The 26,241-nt window shown below is 45.0% G+C and overlaps 1 protein-coding gene across 5 annotated transcripts in view; it reads right to left on the reverse strand.

Moving 5' to 3' along the window:
- Window positions 1-2,566: 2,566 nt before the first annotated feature.
- Rdl (Resistant to dieldrin) overlaps window positions 2,567-26,241 on the reverse strand; it is a 252,567-nt gene continuing 228,892 nt past the window's right edge. For 3 of the 5 annotated variants that reach the window (XM_075878459.1, XM_075878445.1, XM_075878442.1), the window contains 2 exons: window positions 26,036-26,110; window positions 2,567-14,680 (listed from right to left, as the gene is read on the reverse strand). In XM_075878459.1, coding sequence (XP_075734574.1) covers window positions 14,426-14,680; window positions 26,036-26,110 — 330 coding nt within the window. In that variant the 3' untranslated portion in view covers window positions 2,567-14,425. The remainder of the gene's footprint in view (window positions 14,681-26,035; window positions 26,111-26,241) is intronic. The other 2 variants (XM_075878453.1, XM_075878448.1) reach the window with 1 other exon arrangement.

Consider the following 26,241-nt stretch of genomic DNA (forward strand, 5'->3'; position numbering starts at 1 on the left):
TACTTTTCTGTCTCCCTTTCCCCTTTTCCTAGTGTAGGGTAGCAAGACAGATACTTGCTTTCTGCTTAACCTCCCTTCCTTTCTTAATACCATAGCTCCCCCTCTCTCATTCTTTTTACTGTACTATATTGTCTTCTCTTACCCTTTCCCCAATGCAGGGTAGCAAACCAGATAATTGCTTACGGGTTAACCTCCCTGCCTTTCTTGACTGCATATCTCTATATGTCTCTCATTCCCTTTTCCTTACTTTTCCGTCTCCTCTCACTCCTTCCCCAGTGCAGGGTAGCGAACCAGATGCTTGCGTTTCGGTTAACCTCCCTGCCTTTCTTCCCACCATATCTCTTTCTCGAACGTGTCACCCCATGGCGACCTTTGCGTAGTGTTGGGCAGCAACCAAAGTGTCGCGTTGCGATTAGTTTGCAAATAAATGTGATATTTAAAAACGGAAATTGTTTTTATCTCTTAAATACAAAGATTTACCTCACAATCCTTATTGCAAAATAGTGTGTCCTAGCTGGCATCATACAAAAATTGCGGGTGACTTGGCATGTCAGAACGTCTCTGTCACATGACTGTTTAACTTTCCCACCTGTCCTCTCATTTTCTGTCACTTGACAAAAAGTCACTTCCTAAGCCCAAAAATTTCCGTTGTTTGTCGCCATAGGAGAATAAGCAAAAATAAGGGGTGCCAAGCTTGAAGGAACTGCGGAGCTGGGCATCTTTCCAAGTTTTCCTGCGGCTTTCTTTCTTACGCTTTCTTTTACTCTTTCTTTTTCTCTCTTTTAGTAGTTTTGTCCCTGTCCATTTATCTGCATTTTTCTATTGCTTTTTATATACTTTTCCCCTTTGGTTTCCCTTTATATCTCTCTATTTAGCACTTACATTTTTTTTTGTATTTTCACACGTGGTTTCGCCTGCGTTACGCCAAGTGTGCTAGTTATATTTTGCTGAAAATAGGTGATCATCATCAATGTGCTTGAACAACAGTATTTCTGTGGGTTGCCTTTCGCCACTTGGCGAGTTTTTTACGATAGGAAGATGATGTTTCCTTGGCACGAGTACGCGCACGGAACGCTACAGATGGAGCATTACGCCAAAAGACGATGACAAAATACGACAAGATATGATAGCCCGATCCCCTAACGTGCCAGTTTGCCACGTTTTTACTTGCACTTCGATATGACCACGTTCCAGTGTTCCGAAAAGATCAATGGATAAGGTATCCTTATATTGCGTGCGGTTCCTAAGTGCTACAGTAGCGTCGAATCTGTCAATGATCTCTGAAGCCGAGCGACATCCCGTGCCACTGTGCCTGCGCGCCTTACCGTGTGGAGCCGGACGTCCTCGCGGGGACGCATTCTGCGACCCTTTCGGAGGCAGCAGACAGAGGAGCAATGGCAGTTCGGATGTCCAACGACAGATGGCGCAGACCTACCGTTTTTGTTGCGATCGGCTTATTGGATTTCTGCTGTATCTGGACGTAGGTTTTTTGTTCAAAGCATACTGTACAAGTCACCGGTTTGTTTTACTTTATTTTGTAATAATTGCATAACTTCAACATGAGATGAATTCAAAGTCACATTGCAGAGAGGCCTTTTCGTGAAGCATACATGGGGTCCAAGGCCATAGTTCCTGATAGCCCATTCGCTTGTTCATCATTCTTGCCATTCCTTGGCTTGTGTACAAGATAATAGTGGTGCCGTGACCTTCTAGTCAAGGCAGAGGAGAGAAAGAGAAAACACAATGCGGAGAGAGAGAGAGAGACAAACAGAAAGGAAGAGTTTTTAAACACAGCCTTAGATGAAGATGATGCACAGTGCCAGAAAATAGGCGACTTCATGTCACCGTAACCACGGCATGGTGCAGTGTGACATTCCTGATACATTTGCATCCTCGTGTGCGTCATTAGATCTCAGATATTTCCACAGTAAAGAAAAGATACATGAAAACTTGTCGTTTAAGCAGACTGCGACTTTTAAGATTGTTGTTCTGAGCAACATTTCTTCAAGCTTCCGCTTCCTTTTCTTGGCCCACCATAATGATCCTGTGGATACGGTGCTCCAGTGTTGGCCCGAGTGACGTGGGCCCAGCTCGTCGCGTGAATCTTGATGGAAACGAAATGGTAGACGCCTGTGTGCTTAGATTTAGACGCACCTTAAATAATACCAGATAGTAAAAATTTACAGAGCCCTCTACTACGGCGTCCCTAATAATCCCATCTTGATTTTAGGATGTAACACGCCAAAAATGATTATTTACCTTTTTCACTGGAGGTTCGACAAATCCACTCCATACGGAGAGTTTTGATCTGATCACAACTGAAATTATTGAATTCAAAAAGAAACCTACTTCGGTTCAAGAATACGAAGTACGCATACGAAGCAATGCTACAGAATATCAAATTAGGAAGAGCAACAATATAAATTTATGACTGCTACACCTAAGTGTCACAACAAACTGAAATATCAGTGTTGCTTAAATTGCTAACTGAAAAAAGTGATGGCTTTGTGCAGGGACTTAAAGATCAGGTTTGAATAGAAACAGAATTGAGCAGGCGTCAGCACGGTCGGTTGTGTAATCAGCGTTTTATTTCAGCACTCTCGTATGAAACATATTCGCCTAAAACAGCTTAGTCCAACAAAAGTGTATTTCCCTAAGTAGTAAGAAACTTGAGCCGTTGTACGCGCGACAAAGAAGTCCAGTGAAGAGCCGCAAAAAAGACAGGTTATTCTTTTTTCATCCCTAAATAGGTATAGCGCGGCAACTTCGGGTATATCTGAAGAATGAACACCAAAATACCTGGGCTGTGTAGTGTGTCCAGACAGAATATGTACTCATCACAATGATTGAGCCTATAAACACAAGTACAAGATAAAAAGAAGTGTCTTAAAGAAGGAGATTATGCAAGTCCAAGCAGTGCTGTTTCTGTAACCTGCTAAACCCTTGGATGAAATGAACAGCCTAACATGTCAATGAACAATGCTTATTAGTTTCTCGAAGTCGACTGCATTCACATATTTTTTTCATGTTGGAGCTACATCACTGCAGGCCTGCAAAAAAGGGATCCTGCGCGACGTTTGGGTTACAAGTCCACAATGCCAAGCACTGCCTATTCATACATACCTCAACGATTCCCTCAAGACACACAACACGTTAGTTTGCTTTTTAAAACACGCATTAACAGGGAACGTTCCTGCCATGTGCGTTTACCTAGATGCCTACGCTGGCGAAGGAGAAAGCTTGATTGCGTCAGATTCTTTTTTTCAGGCCTGCAGTCAAACACAAGCATCTCAACAGTGGACTGGCCGAGAATGAGCGATCAACGAACGTTATCTTCTGACACGCAAGGTGCTTATTTTTGCTTTGTTCGATTGGCAACAACTGGAGAAAACGTAGCCTCTAAATGCCTGCGCTGACGTCTCGTTCTCCTAAGGAGTAGAAGCGGGAATAATTGACGTGCACGAAAACACGTTAATCAAGCACCGAAACATTATCTTGTGCTGTGGGTAACAGTGCTAAAAAGACTAAGGTATACTATTTCTCTCTTTTTTTCAATGGTCTCGTCTCATATGTGTTAGCGGATGTTCTCAGAGAGTAACTTTAAAGCCAGACGACTAGAGAGATAAGAGTGACTAAAGTGCGTGCGGAGCCCATGACTAGAGAAAGAAACGAGTAGCAAAGCCTTGACGCGACACAGACGTGAAACGCATTAGAAAAATTGAACGGCGGCAAGTGATGTGTGTAATAGTATACTTTCTCAAGCAGTGAGAAAATGCGCGATAGTTTATTGATAAGGTGAACATTAGGTGGAAGAGAATGCCAATTGAAGCACCTCAACAGAATTCATGTACTTGAAATGAAGGGAACGTCTTATTGCCGTCAAAAACTGTTCACGAACCACTACCTAAAGGACAACTACGACAAAAAAAAATGAACAAACTAGCGCAGTAATATTGTTCGCAACGTGGTACATAGCCTGAGAACTGACTTAACAGCGTATGCAGGGAGATAATTTCATTTCCCCTGTAGTGGACTAGAGGTTTGACAAATGCAGCACCATTGCTATGAGTGGCTTGTGTTTTTCTAAGTTTAAAGTGAGGATCACTAAACAAGACCAACTAACTGAGACACTTCGGTATAGGGAAAGTGACGAGCTGTTGATGAACTGTAAAACAAACAAGAACCAGAGTGACAAAAAGAGTGGCAAGTACACCCAGATGACAGCGTTTGTAAATGAAACAATGCATATAAGTGTGCCCACATAACACACAACCACTTCCCACGTCCGAAAACCTGCATTACACCGGGAAGCACCCAAGAAACACGGTTGTCTACCCTTCAAGTCACACGTACATGGTAATCGGCCAACAGCCACGCCTTCGCAACACTGAAAAAAAAAACACTCTCAGAGACAAACAGGTGAAAATTGTCCCACCACGGCACACTTGTTAACAGAGAAGACAGAACATCCTCTGAAAGAGGAGAAGATTGAACAAAAAGAACGTGACACATTGCGCGTAACAATTCACCACAGAACAGGAAACGGCTTTGGCTGCACAACGGTTTTGTCGAGTAACATGTTTATTCCCCGGCGGGTGGCTCTGCTTCCTACGACGGAAGTGAGCGTAACGCTATACAAGACGCAAAAAAAGAGAAACGCAAACGCAATGCTTCCACCCCGATAAAAAGACACACACTCGTCATCGGGGTGTTGCTGGGTGAACAGTTCGTCGTCAAGGACGTGACACGGCTAAGTCTTCCCTATGTGGACGCTGCTGCTGCTGCGCCACCATATTGGTTACAAAGCGCTAACAAGGAGGACGAGTTTTTTTTAACCTACTCGATTACGCACGTGCAGAACTGCGCGGTAAATTGTGCTCTCGCTTCAACGTCTCGGTTCCCTCCCTCGACCATTGTTTTTTATTATCTCTTGATCCTTCTGCGCCTTCTCGGTTTGTACGAGTCAGAATACATGATGGAACCAGCGAAGCAGTCGGTGCGACTAACGACGGGACACAAATCTGAGCAAATACTTCTGTCGTGGAGAGCGGCCTGGGAGAGAGCCACTCACGGTCACGATGTTCGGGAAGAAAGGGTTTCTCGAAGTGCATGCGAGAGAAAGAGAGAGCGTGAGAGAGAAAGATTGGGACGGGAACTACCAACGGGGAGTCGAGGCTTAAGGAAAGGTTCGGCAGCACGAGCACATACACGAGACAGAAAGCAGCGAGAGGAGGAGGCGGGAAGCCCGCTAGCTTTGAGATTATCTTACATGACGACCCCACGTCGGCAAGTCGCGTGCTTACTTCCTACAAGGGCGGTTAAAACTTCACAAGCACACCAGTCGGCACAAGACAGGGACATCTAAGAGTCTTGCAGGGACCGCAGTCGGTCACGCTGCATGGGACTGCGACGTTTGAGGTAAATAAAAGAAAAGCTGCATTGAAGACGTACGGAGGAAGTAGCGCCGGCCTAGAGGATAGAGGAGGGCCCACCCGACAGCTGGACATGGGGAGTCCGCCATCTGGTTGCGCGGCCGGTCGGGTGATGAGTCCAGTGTGCAGCACCGCCTGGCATTGGAAAGCTTAGATCGGGCTCGCTGGAAGACGCAAGGACGCAACGACGCGGGAGGAAGGATGTACTAAAGAGTGCGTCCCGTGCACACCGGTGTGTAGTTTAATAGTCTCTATGTACATCGGATGTCTCTCACGCCCTGTATGGCCTTCATGCCTAGAGAGAATTCGCCCATGCACTTTGTCATGCACTTATAAAAAGGATCACTAGGCCTAACAGAGTAATGTTTTGTGATTATATACACGAAGTTTGTAAGCACTTTTATGTACATGAAATGAAAAAAAAAAGAGAGAGAATCGGTTGTTTTCAGCTGTGTCGTGTGTGGGGTGTACGTGTGCGAGTCTCCCTGCTTACCTAAGTAGTCGGGGGTTAAGTATACATATATAATATATATATATTCTCTCTGTATCTTTGTGGGTAGTTGTCTTGCCTCAGATGGTGGCGCCTCCGAGTGAGGCGCCGGGATTGACTCGTGAAAAGCGTCGATAAAACTGCGTTACGCTTACTGTACTGTTGGCTGGCCTGAACTGAGCTACGCGGGTAGTGAATAGTACGGGGGAGAAAAAGAAAGCCCGCGAAGTCTGAGGTGGTGTGCGACGGCTCTGTGAGGTCGCGCGCGTCGGGTTGAACGAGTGAGTGCGCTGTGAACTACCGCGACGACCGTGAAGTAGCGGGCTCAGCGCGGCAACGCACGGCGCCTCGCTCAGCACGACACGTCGCCAGATTTGGCGACCGAGGACCTGGCGCGGTTGGACGCTCCCGAAAATGGCGGGAGACCTGCCACAGAGATTTACAGAGGAGCCCCGCGACAGATACCCGAGACCCCGAACCGCAGAAGTTGCACAGCTGCCGCGGCACACCACCTACAGACCTGCAGACACGCTCCGCTTGTGTAAAAGTGGCGGAGCGCAACTTCTGCAATCTAGGCGTGCTTCTTTGATTCGAACGTCTGCCGTTAAGGGGCGTGCTCGACGGCAGGCGTGCTCGACGCGGGGACGCGCCTGTTGCGCACACAACTGTGCAAGGGTTGGGGGGTGATGTGGGTGCGGCGCAATGCGTTTCGCGATTTCGCGACACGATTTCTCATGCGTCACTGCCCGCAGCGCCTCGATCCAAAGGAGGGAGAAAAGTAAGAAGACGACTTTGAAAACACAAGACCGCCGAGCGAAGAAACGTGAGACAGGTGCCCCGAAATGTGGCACTCGGTATAGGATATATAGCAAGTGCGACGTTCCGTCGCCAACTAAGTCGACGAAATTCGAACGGAAGCTCTCGGCGCGGCGTTCCTTGACTCGGCCCTGTACCCTTTGGGGAATGGGGAAGTCGTCGTCATCATCGACAGCCACCCGACGTGACGTTCCTGCAAAAACGTAACGCGCGTTCGAAATAATGACGAACGTAATCGCAAAAGGCTTCGGGAAGCTCAGTAGAGACGTAAGCATAAGTTGGTCGTTTTCATGCCTTTGTTTTTTTTCTGTTATTTTTCCTATCGGTACGATGGTCGTATACCCGATCTCGAAGGAAGAGGCACGCTTTCGCTCAGGTCAGGGTAACGGAAGTCTTTTGTTCTTGTTTTTTCAAAACTTCCCATGACGTCGCTCACCACAGGCTTGTTCACAATACACTTGTTCGTGAAATAGGAATTAGAGCTCGCTGCAGATATCCACCTCGTCTCAATTGCCGGAATGTAACGATTCCCTTGCACCCAGCTAGATCGTCATATGGTACAGACATCTGTGAAAAGGACATGCTGGCGAAACTTTCGGGCGCATTCTTGTAGTAAACGGTTCATCCGTTAACGTCCACAGTTCACAAAACCTATATTCGCTCGAGTCTCGAACCATGCCGCCATCAGCTAGCGACGTCAAATATGCTGTTAAATATTCGAACGCATCTCCAATTTCGGCGTAATAAATGTCCCTCGAGAAAAGTGTTGTTGTCGCGAACTCGGAGGAAAGTTTAGGCTGAGATTTGCTCTCAATTACATCAAAGATAAGTAATCGTGATCAACCACACACTGCATGGCCACGGTCCCAGAGATTGAGCATCGTACAACGTGGTGCGTCATTACTTGTTACTGCGGCCGTGTCCGTGCTTACTTCACTTCATCGTAGCTTTTCACTTTCTCTCAATTGTTTTTACAGGGGGCGCTTACTTCCGTCCAGGGTATCCTATACAGAGATCGAAAGAAAGAGATATAGGGTAAAGCGGAATCTTTGACCCGGTAGGGTAAGGCGAGATAGAGACACAAAGCGTAGTTGGCATGCACACGTTTAACAGATACTCGTGTCTACGTAAACGTTCGCGAAAAATAATTCAGGTACATTGCGCTGGCATATCAGAGGATATCTATATCTATTACATTGGAGTTCATAAGAGGGCGCCAGAGTTTGGTTACCAACGATAGCCTGGCCCATGGAGATGAGTTTGATTTTCCAGAAAACACAGAATCAAAACAACTCAATGCAGAAAAGAAAAGTTAATTCATTTTCTTACACAGGCTGCTCTTTCGCATTATTATATCGGTTTTGGTTTTGTGTACCCTCCCGTACAATAGAACAAGGATCGACGACTTTTGATTTAAGTTAGAAAACGCAAGCATTGAACGCATATCGACTTCTTTCAATGCTTCTATCGGCTCCTGCAGGAATATCTAGAAATGTGAGTACCTCTTTAATTTGAACATCCATATTTAGCCTTTATATAGCTGATAAGTATAATTAGTGGATACATAGACAATGCAGACAATGCACAGCGTTCAGCCGGTGTGAATTCGCTGCGTCACTCCACGAACAGATTGAACAGATTCTAATGTCGAAGAAATTCAACTGTATATAGAGAACGTTTCATTATTTTCGTTTCGATAAAGAAATATTTCATTGAATGAAGAATCAATGTTTCATTTTCGGCGGGTACATTTCGGCTCATTACAGAATGTTTTAGATTAGATAACTTCACCCTTTATTGAAAGAAGTGTATTAACCATAGAAATATTTTTTATCTTGTAGGGTTCCCACACAAACTAAAACATGACATCAGAGCTTTAATAGGGGCCGATAATTACGCATAAGAACAACAGGAAAAAGCGAAGATAATCGATTGCAGAGTTTAGCGCTTTATGTCATGCACTTAATTTTGTCACGATGTCAGAGCAGCAACCAAAAGCTCGTGATTATGAAAGTTTACAAATGAAGAAATAAAAATCCCTAAAAAAAACACCTACCCAGGGATTGCATTACACGTATTACAGGGATGTTCACAAACACCACCATTTTATTTGGCGGTTGTGTTTGCCTTTTTTTTTAAAGGTGTCCTCTGAAGTTACAACACGATACTGTCGTCAGCAACCGTCATTTTATGAACAATACGTACACAGAAAACGATCACTCATTCGCACATTCATACTGCTAACACGGGGGCGGGGCCTTGCATTCCAGGCAAAATGAACACGCGCACTCTGAAGAAGCCCTACACGAACGCTCCAACCCGAATAGCTCCAAGTCACTCACAGAACAAGTGGAGGAGCGACAGGACTTTTGATCTTTTATATGTGTACTGCAAGACACCGCGCGAGCGGGCAAGCACCTAGAAATACACAATTCTTCGCTACAGTGAACATCGTAAGGACAAGGTTATCCACGAACAGAGGATAATAGAGCAGACAATTCCCCCAAAGGCTGGCTAGCTTCGATCGACATCACTGCAAGAATAACAAACAGCGTTTTTTTCTCGTGATAAGCTTTCAACAATTCTTTTTGATGAGAGGACCATTCTTCAATTTGTGGAAACACGAAGGAGCCTTAGAGACTGTCGCGAGGAATGATAGCACTCGGTAGTGTTTTACGAAGGTGCGTTTTCCTGCGGACAAATTCAACAGTTGGTGTAGTTCTTTCCCTAATTCAGAACGAGATATGAATGATGTTTCATGTATAATAGTGCACGTTTACCTTGAGCTAGGGATCTCCGAGGCCGTATTCAATATGAAGAATTCCTTAAAACCAAGAGACAACACCCGAAAGAATCAATTATTACTCGGATACTGCTAACACCTGCCGATAACTTCCTGCGATTGACAACAATAAAGCGTAGTCGTGAGCTTTCAATTGTAGGAAGAAGTGTGGTGCTAGAGTACGAGAAGAATTCAATTATCTTCATTTACATGAGATTAAACTTTCCAGAAAGGTGTTGCTTGCAGCAATTCGCCGCAGAGGAGCCGCGCGTAGTAACAGACAAACTCTTTACACACCCGCTCTTCTCCGTAACGCCTCTGAGATGTATTATGTACAAAGTGGTGAGTGATTTCCTTGCTCCAACTCAGCAAGCCGAAAAGCTCTCATCTGCCGAGATGACAAATTCAACGAGGAAGGCGAATTACCTTGAGCGTCTGTCCTTCAGTTATATCTATTGAAAAGGAATCAACGCTCAAAACCGGAGCTCACCATTGCGCATACTTGACATGCTAAAGGTGCATCGACATTCCTTCTGCCGGTCACCATCAACATACCAACTGCACGCTGAAATATGCGTCTGAATTGAACAATCCCACTACGAACAACAAACAGCAACAACAACAAAAAAAACACCAGCATGGACGTGCGGGAACAAGTTGAAGACGCTAAATAGAGCCTGAAACAACTTTTGCCTATATAGCAGCTTGCAAACGGGTGAACGATAACACATAAGCTGCATGAGGTGTTCAACCTGTTCATTTTGATTCTTGGTGCGGGGCGTAAACATAGATGGACCTGCACAAAAAGTCGGCCCGGGATAGCGAGCTAACGAGACTACACATTGCGCTCACGCATCAAGAAACGGGGGAGGGTTGTCACGTGCCATTGAACTTCCATCACAAGACACGACATCGACGATTATCACCGAGGGTTATACAGCTCCGAGCAGCGGCACGAGCGTGTGCGTATATAGACCGGCTTTCGCAACAAGCAACGAACTCGCCGCCGCCCCACGTGGTTTCCGCCTCGGAGGGCGGTCTGCCCAACAGCGAAGCCGGCTCAGTCGAACAGGTCACATTGAGTACGCAAATGGCCCGCCAGTGAGGCATCATTCTTGTGTAAAACACACTACACAATGGAGACAGAGTGAGAGAGACGAGTTCTCTCTTTCGCTAAAAGGACGGCATCTACTCCTACGACCCGCGCGGAGGTGCGACGACACACAGATACATTCGCGAAAGGTGAACGCTTTTTCAACTTGGCTTTTTGAGGTTAAGCTGGATAAATGAAGTAGAAGTGATGAGGTTCGCATTCGTTCCCGGTGACTCTTTGAACAAATAAAATTCAAAAAAAAAAGAAAGAATCGTGGGGAATCTAAGCGACAGACAAAGCGGTGCCGCCTCTCCTGCTAGGCTTTCGCACTGGACTTTTGACATTGTAAGGCCCAGTCAACAACCAGGAAGGTTTCTTCCTCTGCATTACTTTTTTTCTCCTTCATGTGGTCATATTAGATGGTATTGACAAAGAGTGCATTTTTGAAAACCGGCACCTTCTTGAGGCGCTGACTAAAATTCACCACATCAGCGTTCCGAAGCGGCCACCATACTCCCTGTCGGTCCCTACGTGGGAGACGCCTGCCACGCGCTAAGCGCGTCCTGCAGGACTGAAATGAAGTTCTATTCCATTCCATTCCATTTCATTCCGAGCCGATCAGATAGGGAGTGACCGCGCTCTGAGCCTATCAGAGACGAGAAGTCGGCGAATCATGCAGGAAAGTGGAGCTTGACATAGTTCGGAATAAGACGCAAGTGGTAGAAGACAAACGTAGTTGTAACAGACAATCCGCGAGAGACTAAGATTACGACCAATGTACAGAAGAGAGCGCGACCTTTCACGTTACGTGCGCGACTCACGAGATAAGTCGCGTTCGACCTGGTCGTTCTACCGCATTCACCTCCGCTTCTCTTCTCTCGAGCATTGTTTTATTCATACATGCCATCGAAAAATTGCAAGAGGAGTAACGGCGCACACAAACAAAACGAGAACAGTTTTTTTGGAGAAGTGACGACAACTGATAAGACGTACTTTTTGTTTTACGAGGTGGACACCTGCTTAGAACGGGAACGAGCAACAAGTGGAGCTCACAACCGACGCACAACAAGTATACATACTCGATGTTGTATCGCGCATAGCATATAACGTCCTTTTTTTTTTAACTTACGAAGCCGTCTTTTCTGCAAGATCGCCTTCTATTTTTATTTACCCGTGATGGGTTCCGAACAGTGGCGTGAAAGCATCAACTACTACATTACTTTACAACAACGACGGGTTAACCAGATGAAAGATACTTGGGATGTCTGCGGTATGGCAATACATGCGTGGGACGTGCAACAAGTTCGGATAAATCAAGACAGAAAGATATACATGAACGTGAACGTTTAGTTAACAACCTCACTACGAAGAAGCGCCTAGCCGATCACATCTGAGATAAAATTTAAGCTGGCGCAGCCCACGACGCACAGTTCAGGGACTTCCGGCCATGCAGCGCGTGGCATTCTTGGGTAGCATCTATAGTGACGACAGCAACCGGCAAGTCCATTTGTGGAGTATGGCTTTCTGAGTGAAAGTTTGCGTGGATACATTCATGAGGCCCCGGATGTCTCTGTACACTATAGTTTGAGATCTATTGTCGATCCTGGTCAATCTTATACTTTGGGACATTAATCATTTCTCCATTTGGTTCTTCACGGCTACGTACTGCTAGCGAGTTCAACTTGCTCTGAGATTGACCGATGTAAGCACGGAAGTATAGAGTCCGCGAATGCCATACTGAACTTGCAAACTGTTACCTATTTTCCCACGCGTGCACCAATCTGCATATTAAAGTTATGAAGGCTTTGTTAAGGGAAAATTCCAGTGGAACCGTGAACAAGCTAAAGATGTCACCCTAGGGCACCCGAATGACAAAACTCCGGTGCTTACCGCATGTTGAAAGCAGAAACCCTGCCTGATAACGCGTTTTATAATGTCATCGTACCTGGAAAGCACAAGCGCAAAACACTACAGTGCGGGGTATTATTGAACGTTTGTCGAGCGAACTGCCGGTCTCATGAACCTTGATGGCAGCTGCGCACACCAACTTCTCTAACATAGCTGTTGGAGACCACTTAACTTTCAATTTACTGATTTCGTGCCTTGTGTATGGTCAATTAGATTTCAACAGCTGTGCATTTTCTTCAATCTCTGCATCTCTGCGGTACTTGGCATTTTGTCACGTCTTATGCGTATAGCCAATGTTTCACACGTCGAAGCGAAAATTGCGTGGGTTACGTTATCAGCCATCCGCGCTTACAAACATCTTCCGGCTCTGTCTCTATTTCAAAATATGAACAAGCTTTGTGCCTCGCACGATGCGGAGTTCGACGTCATGGGAAATATTTCCGCTCTATTTTAAATACAGTCTTTCGAACGTGTCATCACGTTTAAAACGTGAACGCGGAATCACATCGCAATTCGGCCGAAAATTCGAAACGATTTCATCTCATCCTGACCATTGTTAGCGAGTGAGTGTGTCGCGGTCTATTTCGATTTCCTTTTTATTTCGACTTTTTTTCGTGTTTCGTTACGGGGGACAATGGTCCGCTCGCTAGTAGCGTGTAACGCGATCACCGTTGTCAGGCGGTCGGTTATTTAGGCTTAGACTCGTCAGTGTTGTAGTTCGTTTCTTGTTGCATTTTTCCCCCTTTTTGTCTTTGATTTGGATGAAAACATTCTCCACAATTGTGAACCAGATGCGATTTCAAAAGAAAAGAAAGAGAGTAAGGAAAAAGAAATGTAAGCGGAGTATACGACACGTGCGCGCCCTGTCCTCCCTTACACTCTCGACAGTGATGCCCGGCCGATGAGCGAGCGTTGGCAATAGAGCCCCTCGAAGTCGGCCAGACGCCACGCGGACGCCGAGGACAGGCAGTGCACACAGCGAACGAAAGCGGATAGAGAAAGAGATAAAGAAAGAGATAAAGGAAGAAGAATCAAATAGCTAGAAAGGCGATTCTAGTGAGCCCAGCCAGCGTCGCCGAGGTGCACGAGCGTCGCTGCGCGCAGCCTTTCGTGATGCAGCTGCCGTGGACGGAGAATGTTACGGTCATTACCCTGACGACACGTGGCGTGGTGTCGATGTATGTGTGTATACATATATGTTTCGACATTGCGGGTGGCCATATTCGCTCAGAACCTATTGTGACTGGCTTTCTCAATCGAACGACCAATCATCGGCGAGCGAATAAACACGCTAAGTTGCAGACAGAGCTTTGTATACTACGTCTGGTCTCCAGGACACGTAATGCTGCCATTGTGTTGTTTTCTTCATTTAATTCGGCACTCTTTTTTTTTGCATATTGAAAGGACAGTCGAGTGCGCTCGTCACAGCGGGCTTCTCAGTGAGTCGTGGCTAGAAAAAAAAAAAACGAAAAAAAAAAACGAACGACACACCTGTTACGCCCACCGGCGAGAGCGACTTCACAAAACGAACTAAACTGTGAGGCTGTACTACTCGAGACGAAAGGAGAGACGCGCCGTGCTCGCGCCTCCGCGGCCTTGGCTGGGCTCCCCAGCGGGGCCCGAAAGCCTTCGGAACCGCCACACGGATGGGGGAGGTGGTGCTGGCCGAATTTTGTTAACCGTTTTTGTTGCTGTTTTTAGCTTCATATACTGCGACGTTTCGCGGCTAGTTGGTGATCCGGGGGGCCATGTTTGCTGCTGCCGCTTCTCCCACACTTCTCTCAGAAGAGCGGGAGGAGGAGGACGAGCGGCGACCTATTTCCTCTCTCGGAAGCGGAGAACCATGCGCGCACGCGCGCACGAACACCGCCGACGGCAGCGCCGCGCAGCGGGCGGGGCGTGCACTAGTCGTCGCCGACATCGTCCGGCAGAACGTCGCTGATGTGCAGGTAAATGATCCAGTACATGAGGTTGAAACAGACGAAGCAAACGGGGAACACCACTCGGGAGTACTTGTCGATATCGGAAGGGCTGACGCCAAATAATTTGTTGGGGTTCTTGCAAAACGCTGCCTCGATGTCCGGCGCGCCGTTGACGGTGTTCTCCAGAGTCGAGGATTTGCTGAATCCTTTGGGGTCAACCATTTTGAGACGTACTTCCTGCGGGGGCGGGGACCGAATTCGGAGGCAACGGGTGAGGGGATGTTCGAAAGCAAGAAACAAACCGGGCACCGGGGTCGGAAGGCAGTGAAAGGTGGTAAGGATTAATAACGAATGTAAACCGAAATAAAGAATGTCGCGCATGCAATAAAATTACAAAAATAAAACAAAGAATTTGTAAGGAGGGTTGAGGGAAAGAGAGAAGAGCAAGAGTAAGAGTATTAGTGAGCTGCAAAAGCATTAGAAGTACTTTAGCATTAGAACACTTTATTAGAACACTTTATTCTAATAATTTATTCTTTATTCACTTTATTCGTCAGACTTCAATACTTTAAACACTTTATTCGTCAGGCTTCAAGTATCCTCTTAGGCACAACTTCAGATAACGCTAAAGAATCATACCCAGAAACCAATATTTTTTGCACCATGCAGTAAGAAGGGTTTGGTATCGCACAGTTATTTTGTTACAAATAAATGAACAAGAAAAGATTTTTTCAGACTTCCCCATGTAAAATAGCATTTAGGCCAAATTAAGTTTTTATGCCCACTTTGTGAAGCGCCAGTTAACTAAACGTTTTTTATAGCTTTCTGTTACTTTGTTTTTAGGTCTCTATATTTAAAAGTTTATTGGTGTCCCTAGAAATCATCGCGACAACAATACTTCTAGGTACAGAAAACTTGAAAAAGCACACGCTGATGCAATAGCACCTTGTCACACAGCTTCAAACACTAGGCAGCACATGCGACAGCAGTGGCATGTTCGAGAAAGCGTGAGTAAAGGCTGCTTGTGCTGCGGTGCGTACCCAAATAAGCCAAGCGATACGTTGTCCAGCTGCGTAAGTGGTTGCTAGATATGTAGTGACCACCACTGTTCCAACACAGTCAGTATTTAAATAAGCATTAAACGTTGGATTTGTTCATTAAAGAACACTAATGTCAAGTAGTAAATTAGTTTATGCAGATTATTTCACTCTAAAAACCGTAGTGCGCCAATGTCAGTATTGTAGGCGTTCCAAAACACGAGAAAATCAACGTGGAAAGTTTTAATTTCTCGCCGAAATGTGCGATGGTGACATGATGGACCTCAAATTTTCTTTTTGCCTTTTTTTACATTCACCCAACAAAATTTTTTGGAACTTTATAAGTCAAGAGTGACAGGTAAAGTCTTTCGCTTCTTCAGAAAACAATGCACTTTGTTTTTATGAATGAGAAACAACATTGGCTCTAGTAGACGACGTCACTGATTGTGACGTCATCTGCTAGAGCCAACGTTGTTCTGGCGAGTCGCGCCAATATTGTAGCGAGTCGCGCGAGCTTCACGATGGTGTCACCACACTCTTTTTTTTTTTTTTCAGGCGCACTTTCTCGCTTACCAAGCGGCTCTTCGCCGCAAGCGTGGTGTTCCTGGTGTTGTGAAAGAGTGGTTTACTGAGAAGAAAAAATATTTTTCACTATAGCGTCTCTGTAGGAAACAATTTCAGCCAATCTTGACTCTGCACATGTAGTTAGCGAGGGGAGCTGGCCAACGGCAACGAAGCGTTTTGTGAACTTAGCGCATGATTCTGGCGCGAATGTACGAATCGATCAAGCCGAGGACATAACTACTTTACTTCAGATAGCTTTGGCCTTCAGGTTACACCATCCACAGTGTGGGCTGAATTAGAACACTATAACATTAAGGAAATTAAGCTGATTTCGTCACATTCATATAATGCATCTTGTAGTACAAAGGTACGCAGTGCATTGTATTCATTGGGACAACTACGTCGTTGAAGCGGACACAAAGCTTCACTGAACTTAGCTGCTGTGAAATGAATAAAGTACAACAACACTGTAGTGTCACCGTATAGGTCAAAAGCTATAGCGTGCGCTGTGCACTTTGCAAATTTCAGGTCCCGACGATACCTAAATGCGAAATTAGCAAGCCACGAACGTGGCAATAAGCATTTTGTTCTTCTCGCCGATCATATTTCCTTCCACTCTATAGACTACTGTTTACAACTCTATAGATTATTGTACGGATCAAATTAGGTATAGTCATTATGGGCATCACCTTTTGATATAATTAAATACTTGAAAACAGTGATACAGTTGACCCTTATGCATGAAAACAGCTGGATTGGTGCATTGAAAGATTCACACGCCTATCAAAAATTTCAGTTCATTTTGGTATTTCTTTTTTGTTACCAAGAAATATGTGGAATGAAGCCACACGAGATCGAGTGGCAGTTGTGACAAGAACTATGGAACCGCACAAGCTCAAGCAACGGTTGTGACAAGAACATTCTTGGGTGAGTACTGTTCCAAAGAGGAAACGGCAGACGATAGTGGCATTGGGCGTGTTATTATAGAAAGCACCTGGAAGCTGGTGAAAAACTCTCGCGAACACAAAAACCTCGCAAGTTTTCGTCAGCAGTAGGACACCCTTTAGAAGGTTCTGGCGCTGTTTCTGTAAGCCTGCAGCATTGACATTCTGATTGTTCGTAATTATCAGTCCACGATATTTGACTACGCAAGCATCGAAATCACTTTTGGAAACTTGTTTGTCGTATAACGCGAAGCTTGCGTTGCGAGGCGCGGTACCCATTGCATGGAAATCATAAGACTCGGCGCTTGCTTGTTTAGTGGCCGTTTTTCGGTTCCACTCCGCGGGGCCGGTTAGTGGAGTAGGTAATAAAACTCCGAGTTTCCCAACATGGCCACGGGAACGAGAATCCAAACAAATCTACGAGGTGCTCGGTCACATACAAGATATTTCGACAGGATCGCTAAATAAACATAAATGTTGGCTGCAAAGAACAGCCTTGGAACTTTCTTCGCATTTCTAAGATGCAATATGTTGTTCAAGTGGGCTGCACAGGGGGCTGGGATATGTTTTTCCCTTTGCCTTCTTTCTACAAAAACTTCTTTCAAGGCTTCAGATTGCAATGCCAGACTTATATTTTTTTGGTCGAATCGCAAGCGCGTTTCACCTGTCTCTATGAGATGCAACACGAGCTTTCTTGAAACAAGAATCCACCTCGTAATCATGAATGCACATTCGTTTCTTCGCACATCGGGCTTGTTTTCTCGAATCGGTGTCGGTTCCGTTTTCCAGCATGCTCGGCGTCACACCACCGAAAAAAAAAAAAAGCAAATGCCTTCTCTCGTTTTCTCCGCAATCTCTCACCCCCTCTTCCCAGGAGCCCCGCTCTCTCTTATCACATTTATTTGTTTTGCGTTCAAAAAAGGCATGGAACGAGGCACACTGGCAGTACTAGCTGCTTTCGAATTCATGAGCTTCACAATTTAGAGAGTCAACGCGATGCAGTCAGACGTGGCGTGTGTGCTTTGCAGCTGTGTAACGAGAGACAGTAAAAAGACAAGGTAACAAGAAGGGCAAAAATGGCTTTAGCTGGGAAAGCGTGTACGTTGCGAAACAAAAATGAGACGGGACTTGGGCATTTCCATCTCGTCGTGTTGAAACGGTATTCGCGATTCGCTCCACCGGTTCTACGTGCTGTAGAATGTTCTGGCGAGTGTTCTAGTTCTCTTCAGAGAGTTGTCGCATTGCATCCCAATGAAGCTGATGGGGCAGAAAAAAAAAAAAGGAAAAGTGACCCTTTCATGTCAGCACACCTCTGCTCCGCTGATCATAGTGAGTCTCAGTTTTACAAAGGAGCTCTCATTGACATTGAAGGGGTACTTTTATTTGTTTTCTTTCGACATATATGAATACTGGATTTTGCAAAAAAGCACCCAGGATGTGCTTGTTTTTAAATAATAATGTTGAGTGACCCAGCATCTATGCTGCTGAAAGACGCTAGCGACGCATGTGGGCGTTTGCTGCACCCAAATGCTGCTGATAATTTTGTGTAAGAGTGAAAAACCACTCCGTGTGGCTTGCCTGGAAATGCGTGACAACTTTTTTTCGCTGAATAATTTATTTCGTCCCTTTGAAGCATTGTAGAAGAGTGTTTGGAATAACAGCGGGGCGTTAAAATTGTGCGACCAAGCTGCTGTATGTTTCACGAATGACTTAGGTTACAGAGGCATACCACGCTTGTACACCATAACAATCTAAAAACTCACGGCATTCTTTGAAGAATCTACTGAAATTCACATTCTGTACGTCTATTTCATCCCGGTTAGAGGAGTCGACAGATTTCAGTGTAGGAACCAGCTTCTTGTTCCTTCAATCGAGCAGTCGAAGTCCTGTATACTGCAACATCTGCTGTAAAACTACATCTTCTAGATTGTAAAAGCTAGCTATATTGAAGGATTATATGTAGGTAAAATTCTGTTTGGGTAAACGTGCAATCGTTACGCTTCATAAAAAAAAAAAACAACCTTCCTTTCGAATCACGATGTGTGAAGCCTAGAATTGAGTCATACCAACCACGTCAACATCATTTTCCACCATTACTGTTCTTCACTAGACCTCTGAATACGTTCGCGTGATAGGCATTCCTTTACCCAGGGCAGTCACTGAGTTTAATGATTTGCTAACCTCTAGTAGAGAAGCAGAAACAGGAATGAGAGATTAGATAAATGTGCGAGAAATAGTTATATGCAGCGAACGTTGCGTTTAATATTTTTAGTCGAGTTACTGTTTTTCTTCTTTCTGGCCTGTGTTACGTAATTCAGGCGATGGTCACTTAGGCCAACACACACGCACGCGCTACCACTTTGACGCACGTGCTCATATGCATCCCCCCGTAAAAAAAGTCCACTAAGCAGTCCCTGCAATTCAGAGCGTTTCCGGCTTCTCTGGGCAGTGAAGTAAGCGATCACAAGTACTTACATAGTCGTATTCCTTATCTATCCCGAGATCTTGATAAGAGCAGAGTAAAGATTACCATTCACTATAATACCAAGATAAGTTTACTTTACTCTTAATGGTTCTGCGTCGCGAATGATTCATGGGCCGATTGGTCACGACATCGTTTTACGATGGGACGTGGCATCCGTCACACTAACTACGATGCTTACGTCAATCGGAAATGATCCCAGTGGGATGCATAGCCAATAGGTCTCGCACGGCATCCTTAATTGGCCGAAAACATCATCCGGCTCGCACCGGCCCGTACAGAGGCGACTGTGGTCGTCTGGGCGGCATCCTACATGTACACCACGCATAGAAATCTCGTCGCATTAGTGAATTCTCGTTAAGGACCCCCTTCCAGTGCTCCCCTATGCTCTAGTTTGTCTTTCTGCTTTCTAGATACATAGAGGATGTTCTAACGCTACCGCGCGAGGATCCAAGTCTTCAATTAGGGAGGACGAAAAATACGCCCAGGGGACTAAGGTACGCTCCTGTGTTTTCCCTGTTAGCCTCTGGGGCATCTCTTGATCACATTACAAAATAGCGGCTGCGCAGCCTGCGTCACCGTGTGAGTATGGGTGTGTTTGAATGTGGGCAGACTATTTGCTGAAATAAAAAAATGCATATAAGGGGACTGTTATTCCGCTTCGCAGATGATAAGTTATTGTGAGATGCAGCGAAGATGTAGTGGAGTGGTAGGCCTAACGTTTCGACAGGCATGAAAAGTACCGAAGATCAAAGAAGTGCAACGTGATGCCACCAGCACACTTTTTCTGCTATGAGGTGCATGAATTCTCATTGACAAGACTTAGGACGTACAGAAACTGTCGGCAGGCACTGCAATGGTTAAAAAAGACAGCATCGGTTAAGAAAAAGGGGCAACGAAAAAGAAGAAAAGACTTTTTAACCACACGAACACAGGCATCATGTGTTTAAAACAATTCTTTTGTCTACATTGGGGCGCCATTTTTTTAAACAATACATTCACATCACCTCGCCCAAGTATCAGTACAACTTAAAAAAAAGCCAAATTGGTGTGCCTTTTTCTCTTATTTAATGCTCGCAAAATGCAGTATGTCAGAAATTAGAAGGCAAACCCAAATTTCTGGGTTGTACGGACAAGTATCTAGGTAAGACGAACGCATTCATCTTCTCAAACGAGATCACTTGGCGGCGCCACACAGCAGTGATGAAGCTTCACGGGCCATTCTGGCATGCCTGTTTGCGTAGCAATTTTGATTCTGCTGAACAAAAAAGATATCATTGATTTCTTGACAGCGCGTTTGCAAGCAAATCCAATTAGGCCTCCCTAAACACTAACTGAAGAACACTTAGAAGTCCCACTGGAGCAAATCGTCTTTTGTAGCTTTATTATGATAGAACACGCCCAGCCGAAGGCACCCCATGACTCTCATTGTTTCATCAATAAGATACACTGGCATTTCTTCCGAAGTTGCAGTAACTTTTGTTTCGCTGGAGCGGAAGGGCTGACGTAACAAAGAAGCAAGAACCGGAAATAATTTCATGAAGGCTAAGTTGATTATGATTGAGAACAGAACTAATTATTGTCTTTAAACAAAAAGAAACAGTAAAAAACTTGCAGGTGTGGGAATAGTTAACTGTATAGGACTGCTATAATTCAAAAATAAATAGCTGCCTAGGTTGTTTCCTAAATAAAATAATACAAACAACGCAGGAGAACACAGAAAGTAATAAAATAGTATCTGATTTTATCGGCAGTTTACTGGCAACGCACGAGACTGTCTACATTTCTCTTTTGACAGGTCCCTTACGGTCACTTTCCTACTCGTTTTCTCCACTTTACTACGCAGGTCCCCTCATCACTTCTTTTTTTGCTGCATGACTCTTCTCATCGTACTATTTAGTACATTCTGTGCTTGTGCCTTAGCAAACGACCGGCTGCAACGCCTTCACGTTGTAAAGAGGCCTAACTTCATGTTGTAATGCTTCTATCTCTGTGAACCTCATTTCAAAAGGCAACGACACGTATTTACTTACTACGGGGCTAGGCAAGGAGGCCATCGCATTAGCTAGATCCTTTCATGCAAAGCTATTGCCTCTCTGTCATGTCATTGCAATTTACTCCGGAGAGAACCGACCCACGTGATGCCACACTTTGAGCAAGTGTTCGCTCCTACAATCTGCGTTTTTTAGACCTACACGTGTTTCGCATGCTGGCTGTTTTACCTGTAACGTGTGCAACTGTTTGTTGAATCATGCCAGTTGGCTGAACATTTTCTGTTTCGTAGAGCGAAAAAGTGTGCGGGAGTCTCGTTATATTCCTAGTTAATCGGAATTGGCAAGAGGAGCGATTTTGCCGAATTAAGGTAAACATTGAACCAAGGAGGTGCTGACCTAGATTGGTAACGTTGTTGCTCTTATGTGGCATTTCTCTTCAAGCGAGTTTTATTAATCGTAAGTGCAATGGCAAAGAAAATTATAGAATTCTTTCGAATATTGTTACAAACTATAGAAACGGGATGATACTCTTCAGAATATAAATTGTAACGGCCGCACACATCCAAATATTGCTTCAAACGTACATTCGCATTGTCGCTCAATAATCTTCACAATTTGCGTGATACATAAGCGCTACCAACTGCTTTGTGCAACCTATTAGGGTCAACATTTGGGGCCACAGGACTTACAAATAAATGCATTGAATTAGTAGTATCTTATTTTCTGTTCACTGCCTGTGTGCATAAGAACGTCAGACACACACGTCTGTTTTCAGTCGTTTTCCAACAGAAGCTTGCTTGCGTAAAGATAAAGATAGTTTTGAATTAGGATGATAGATACTAACTACTTTCTCAGGTAAGATATTGAATTACACACTACGTCTCCTTTCTCTGCCTTCAAGTGTTGGCTCGATAATTGAGTTTGGCTCTTAACACTGGTCTCTTAAAGTACTTGCATGTCAGAGCCACGCATTGACATAAGGTAGATCGACAGAAAATGCCGGCTCGGAATCGCACACCCACACCCAGTCACCTTCAACTTCTCACTCACTCACTCACTCACTCACTCACTCACTCACTGATTTGGTTCAATGCTTTCAGAGCCACGTACTAACTTTTGTTCTGCCTGTAAAAAATGCCCCACCTGAAACAGTCGTATTATGTGACAAAGCTACTAACATACACCTACACGTTCTCTTTCTCTTCCTCTTTCACAGACACACTAACTTACTCACTGGGTCAAAGAATATGCTCTCTACGCTCACGTACCCACTTTTGTTCTGCTTGTAAAGGATGCACCACCTGAAACAGTAGGTTTATGCGGCAGAGCTACTGCCCTGTACCTATATACACTTTTTCTCTCTCTCTCACACTCACTTACTCACTTATCCGGTACAATGCTCTGAGAGTCACGTACACACTTTTGTTCTGCCTGTAAAGAATGCTCCACCTGAAACAGTCGTATTATGTGACAAAGCTACTAACATGCACCGACACGCTCTCTCTCTCTCTCTTCCTCTTTCACAGACACACTAACTGACTCACTAGGTCAAAGCGAATGCTCTCTACGCTGACGTACCCCACTTTTGTTCTGGCTGTAAAAAATGCACCACCTGAAACAGTAGTTTTATAGGGCAGAGCTACTACCTTGTACCTATACGCACTTTTCTCTCTCTCTCTTTCACACACTCACTCACTCACTCACTCACTTATCCGGTTCAATGCTCTGAGAGTCACGTACACACTTTTGTTCTGCCTGTAAAGAATGCCCCACCTGAAACAGTCGTACTATATGACAAAGCTACCAACATGCACCTACGCGCTCTCTCTCTTCCTCTTGTACAGACACACTAGCTGACTCACTAGGTCAAAGCGAATGCTCTCTACGCTCAAGTACACACTGTTGTTCTGCCTGGAAAGAATGCACCACTTGAAACAGTCAATTTATGCGGCAGAGCTACTACCCTGCACCTATACGCACTCTTTTTCTCACTCACTCACTCACTCACTTATCCATTCAATGCTCTAAGAGTCACGTACATAATTTTGTTCTGTCTGTAAAAAAATGCACCAGCCAAAACAGTCGTATTATGTGGCAAAGCTACAACATGCACCTACACGCTTTTTTCTCTCTCTCCCTCTTTCACAAACACACTAACTCACTCACTAGGTCAAAGCGAATGCTCTCTACGATCATGTATTCACTTTTGTTCTGCCTGTGGAGAATGCACCACCTGAAACAGTCGTATTATGCGGCAGAGATACTACCCTGCACCTACATGCACTCTTTTTTTCTCTCTCTCACACTCACTCACTCACTCACTCACTCATTCACTGGGTCAAGGCGAATGCGCTCTAAGCTCACATACCCACTTTTGCTCTGCCTGTAAAGTATGCATCAACTGCAACAGTCGTATTATGTGACAAAGTTACTAACATGCACCTACACGCTCTCTCTCTCTTCCTCTTTCACAGACACACTATCTGACTCACTAGGTCTAAGGCAATGCTCCCTTCGCTCACGTACCCACTTTTGTTCTGCCTGTAAAGAATGCACCACCCAAACAGGCATTTTACATTTCATGCTGCAGAGCTACTACCTTGCACCTATATGCACTCTTTTTCTCATTCACTCACTCACTCACTTATCCAGTTCAATGCTCTAAGAGGCACGTACATACTTTTGTTCTACCTGTAAAAATTGCACCACCTGAAACAGTCGTTTTATGTGACAAAGCTGATAACATGCACCTACACGCTCTCCCTTTCTCTCTCTTCCTCTTTCACAGACACACTGACTCACTAGGTCAAAGCGAATGCTCTCTACGCTCACGTACCCACTTTTGTTCTGCCTGTAAAGGATGCACCACCTGAAACAGTAGTTTTATGCGGCAGAGCTACTACCGTGTACCTATATGCACTCTTTTTCTAACTCACTCACTCACTTATCCGGTTCAATGCTCTAAGAGTCACGTACATACTTTTGTTCTCTCTGTAAAAAATGCACCAGCTGAAACAGTTGTATTATGTGGCAAAGCTACTACTAACATGCACCTACACACTTTTTCTCTCTCTCCCTCTTTCACAAACACACTATGTCACTCACTAGGTCAAAGCGAATGCTCTCTACGCTCATGCATTCACTTTTGTTTCGCCTGTGGAGGATTTACCACCTAAAACAGTCGTATTATGCGGCAGAGACACTACCCTGCACCTACATGCACTCTTTTTTTTCTCTCTCACGCTCACTCACTCACTCATTCACTGGGTCAAAGCGAATGCGCTCTATGCTCACATACCCACTTTTGTTCTGCCTGTAAAGGATGCATCACCTGGAACAGTCATATTATGCGGCCAAGCTACAACCCTGCATTTACACGCACTTTTTCACACACACTCTCTCTCACTCACACACACTCACTCACTCAGTTACTGTATGGTTCAAAGCGAATGCATTCTACGCTCACATACCCACTTTCGTGCTGCCTGTAAAGAATGCATCACCTGAAACAGTCGTATCATGCGGTCAAGCTACTACCCTGCAGCTATATGCTCTCTCTCACAGCCTCTCTCGCACACACACACACACACACACACACACACACACACACACACACACACACACACACACACACACACACACACACACACACACACACACACACACACACACACACACACGCACGCACCCACACACACACACACGTACGGACGCACGCACACACGCACGCATGCACGCACGCACGCAACCGCGCATACCAAGACTCACACACACATGTAGTCAATTTCAGGTTTGGCCGACAATTATTGATAAACCAGTTGGTGAAATCATTCATTCAGTTAGAGAATTTATGCGTTTTGACAGAGACTTTATGCGTTTTCTCCGAAGTGCAGCCCAGCGATTAAAAATAGAGCATTGGCTTGACTATCAGGACACACTGTTCTTCACTAGACAGAACCAGTGTACATTTGTCCTCTCACAAGTGGTGACTCCGAAAATACGTAAACGAAGAGGGTAGCAGTTCCAGTGACATCCTGCCATCTTCTGTTTAAAGACAACGTGTTAGAAATATCTTAACAAGAGATGCACGCTTTTATGGAATGAAGCTAAAAACAGGCCGTGTATGTAAACTGCTTTTCAGCGTGCTTTTGCACGCGCAAGTATAGACTTGGTCCTTTATTGAAGTAAGACTGGTGTGTCCTTTAGCTAAACTGAACGCAAAAGTATTTCGGCAAAAGTATGCTTGCTCGCGTTTAGGTCTGTGGCATTGCTGTTTGGTAGAAATTCAGCACATTTCGTTAGATGCAATCTTTTACTTACCATTCTACCATAAGAAACGCATTATATTGGACCTGTGATTCCGTGTGTCCCAAATAATGAGTAAGAAAAGAGGTGAAATCGAAGGACATAAAACGGTAAACGAGAAATGTGCCATTGAATAAAAGCCAAAGCAGTGCGTGCCATAGAAGCGGCAGTGCGGTGAAGGTGGCTAGCTGGCGGTGCTCGGCATCACTCGGCGTGTGAAAGCAGAAGTGGTTTACACAAGGAATTCGCGGAAAACATATTCTTACGTGGCAGCCGGTTATGTGACAGTTCCTGCTCGGCATAACCACCATAGTCCTATAAGGCTCCCTGACTTTGTGATTCTATGTGTGGCAAAAGAAAAAAGAAGGCCATGTCTTTTCATCCCCAACACAGCAAAGTAAACACCACATTAGACACACGCCTCAAGACATGACACACAGGATGTTTAACATATTGTAACCAACACTAAATT

This window comes from Rhipicephalus microplus, chromosome 2, assembly GCF_043290135.1.
Source record: "Rhipicephalus microplus isolate Deutch F79 chromosome 2, USDA_Rmic, whole genome shotgun sequence".
NCBI classification, from domain to species: domain Eukaryota; kingdom Metazoa; phylum Arthropoda; class Arachnida; order Ixodida; family Ixodidae; genus Rhipicephalus; species Rhipicephalus microplus.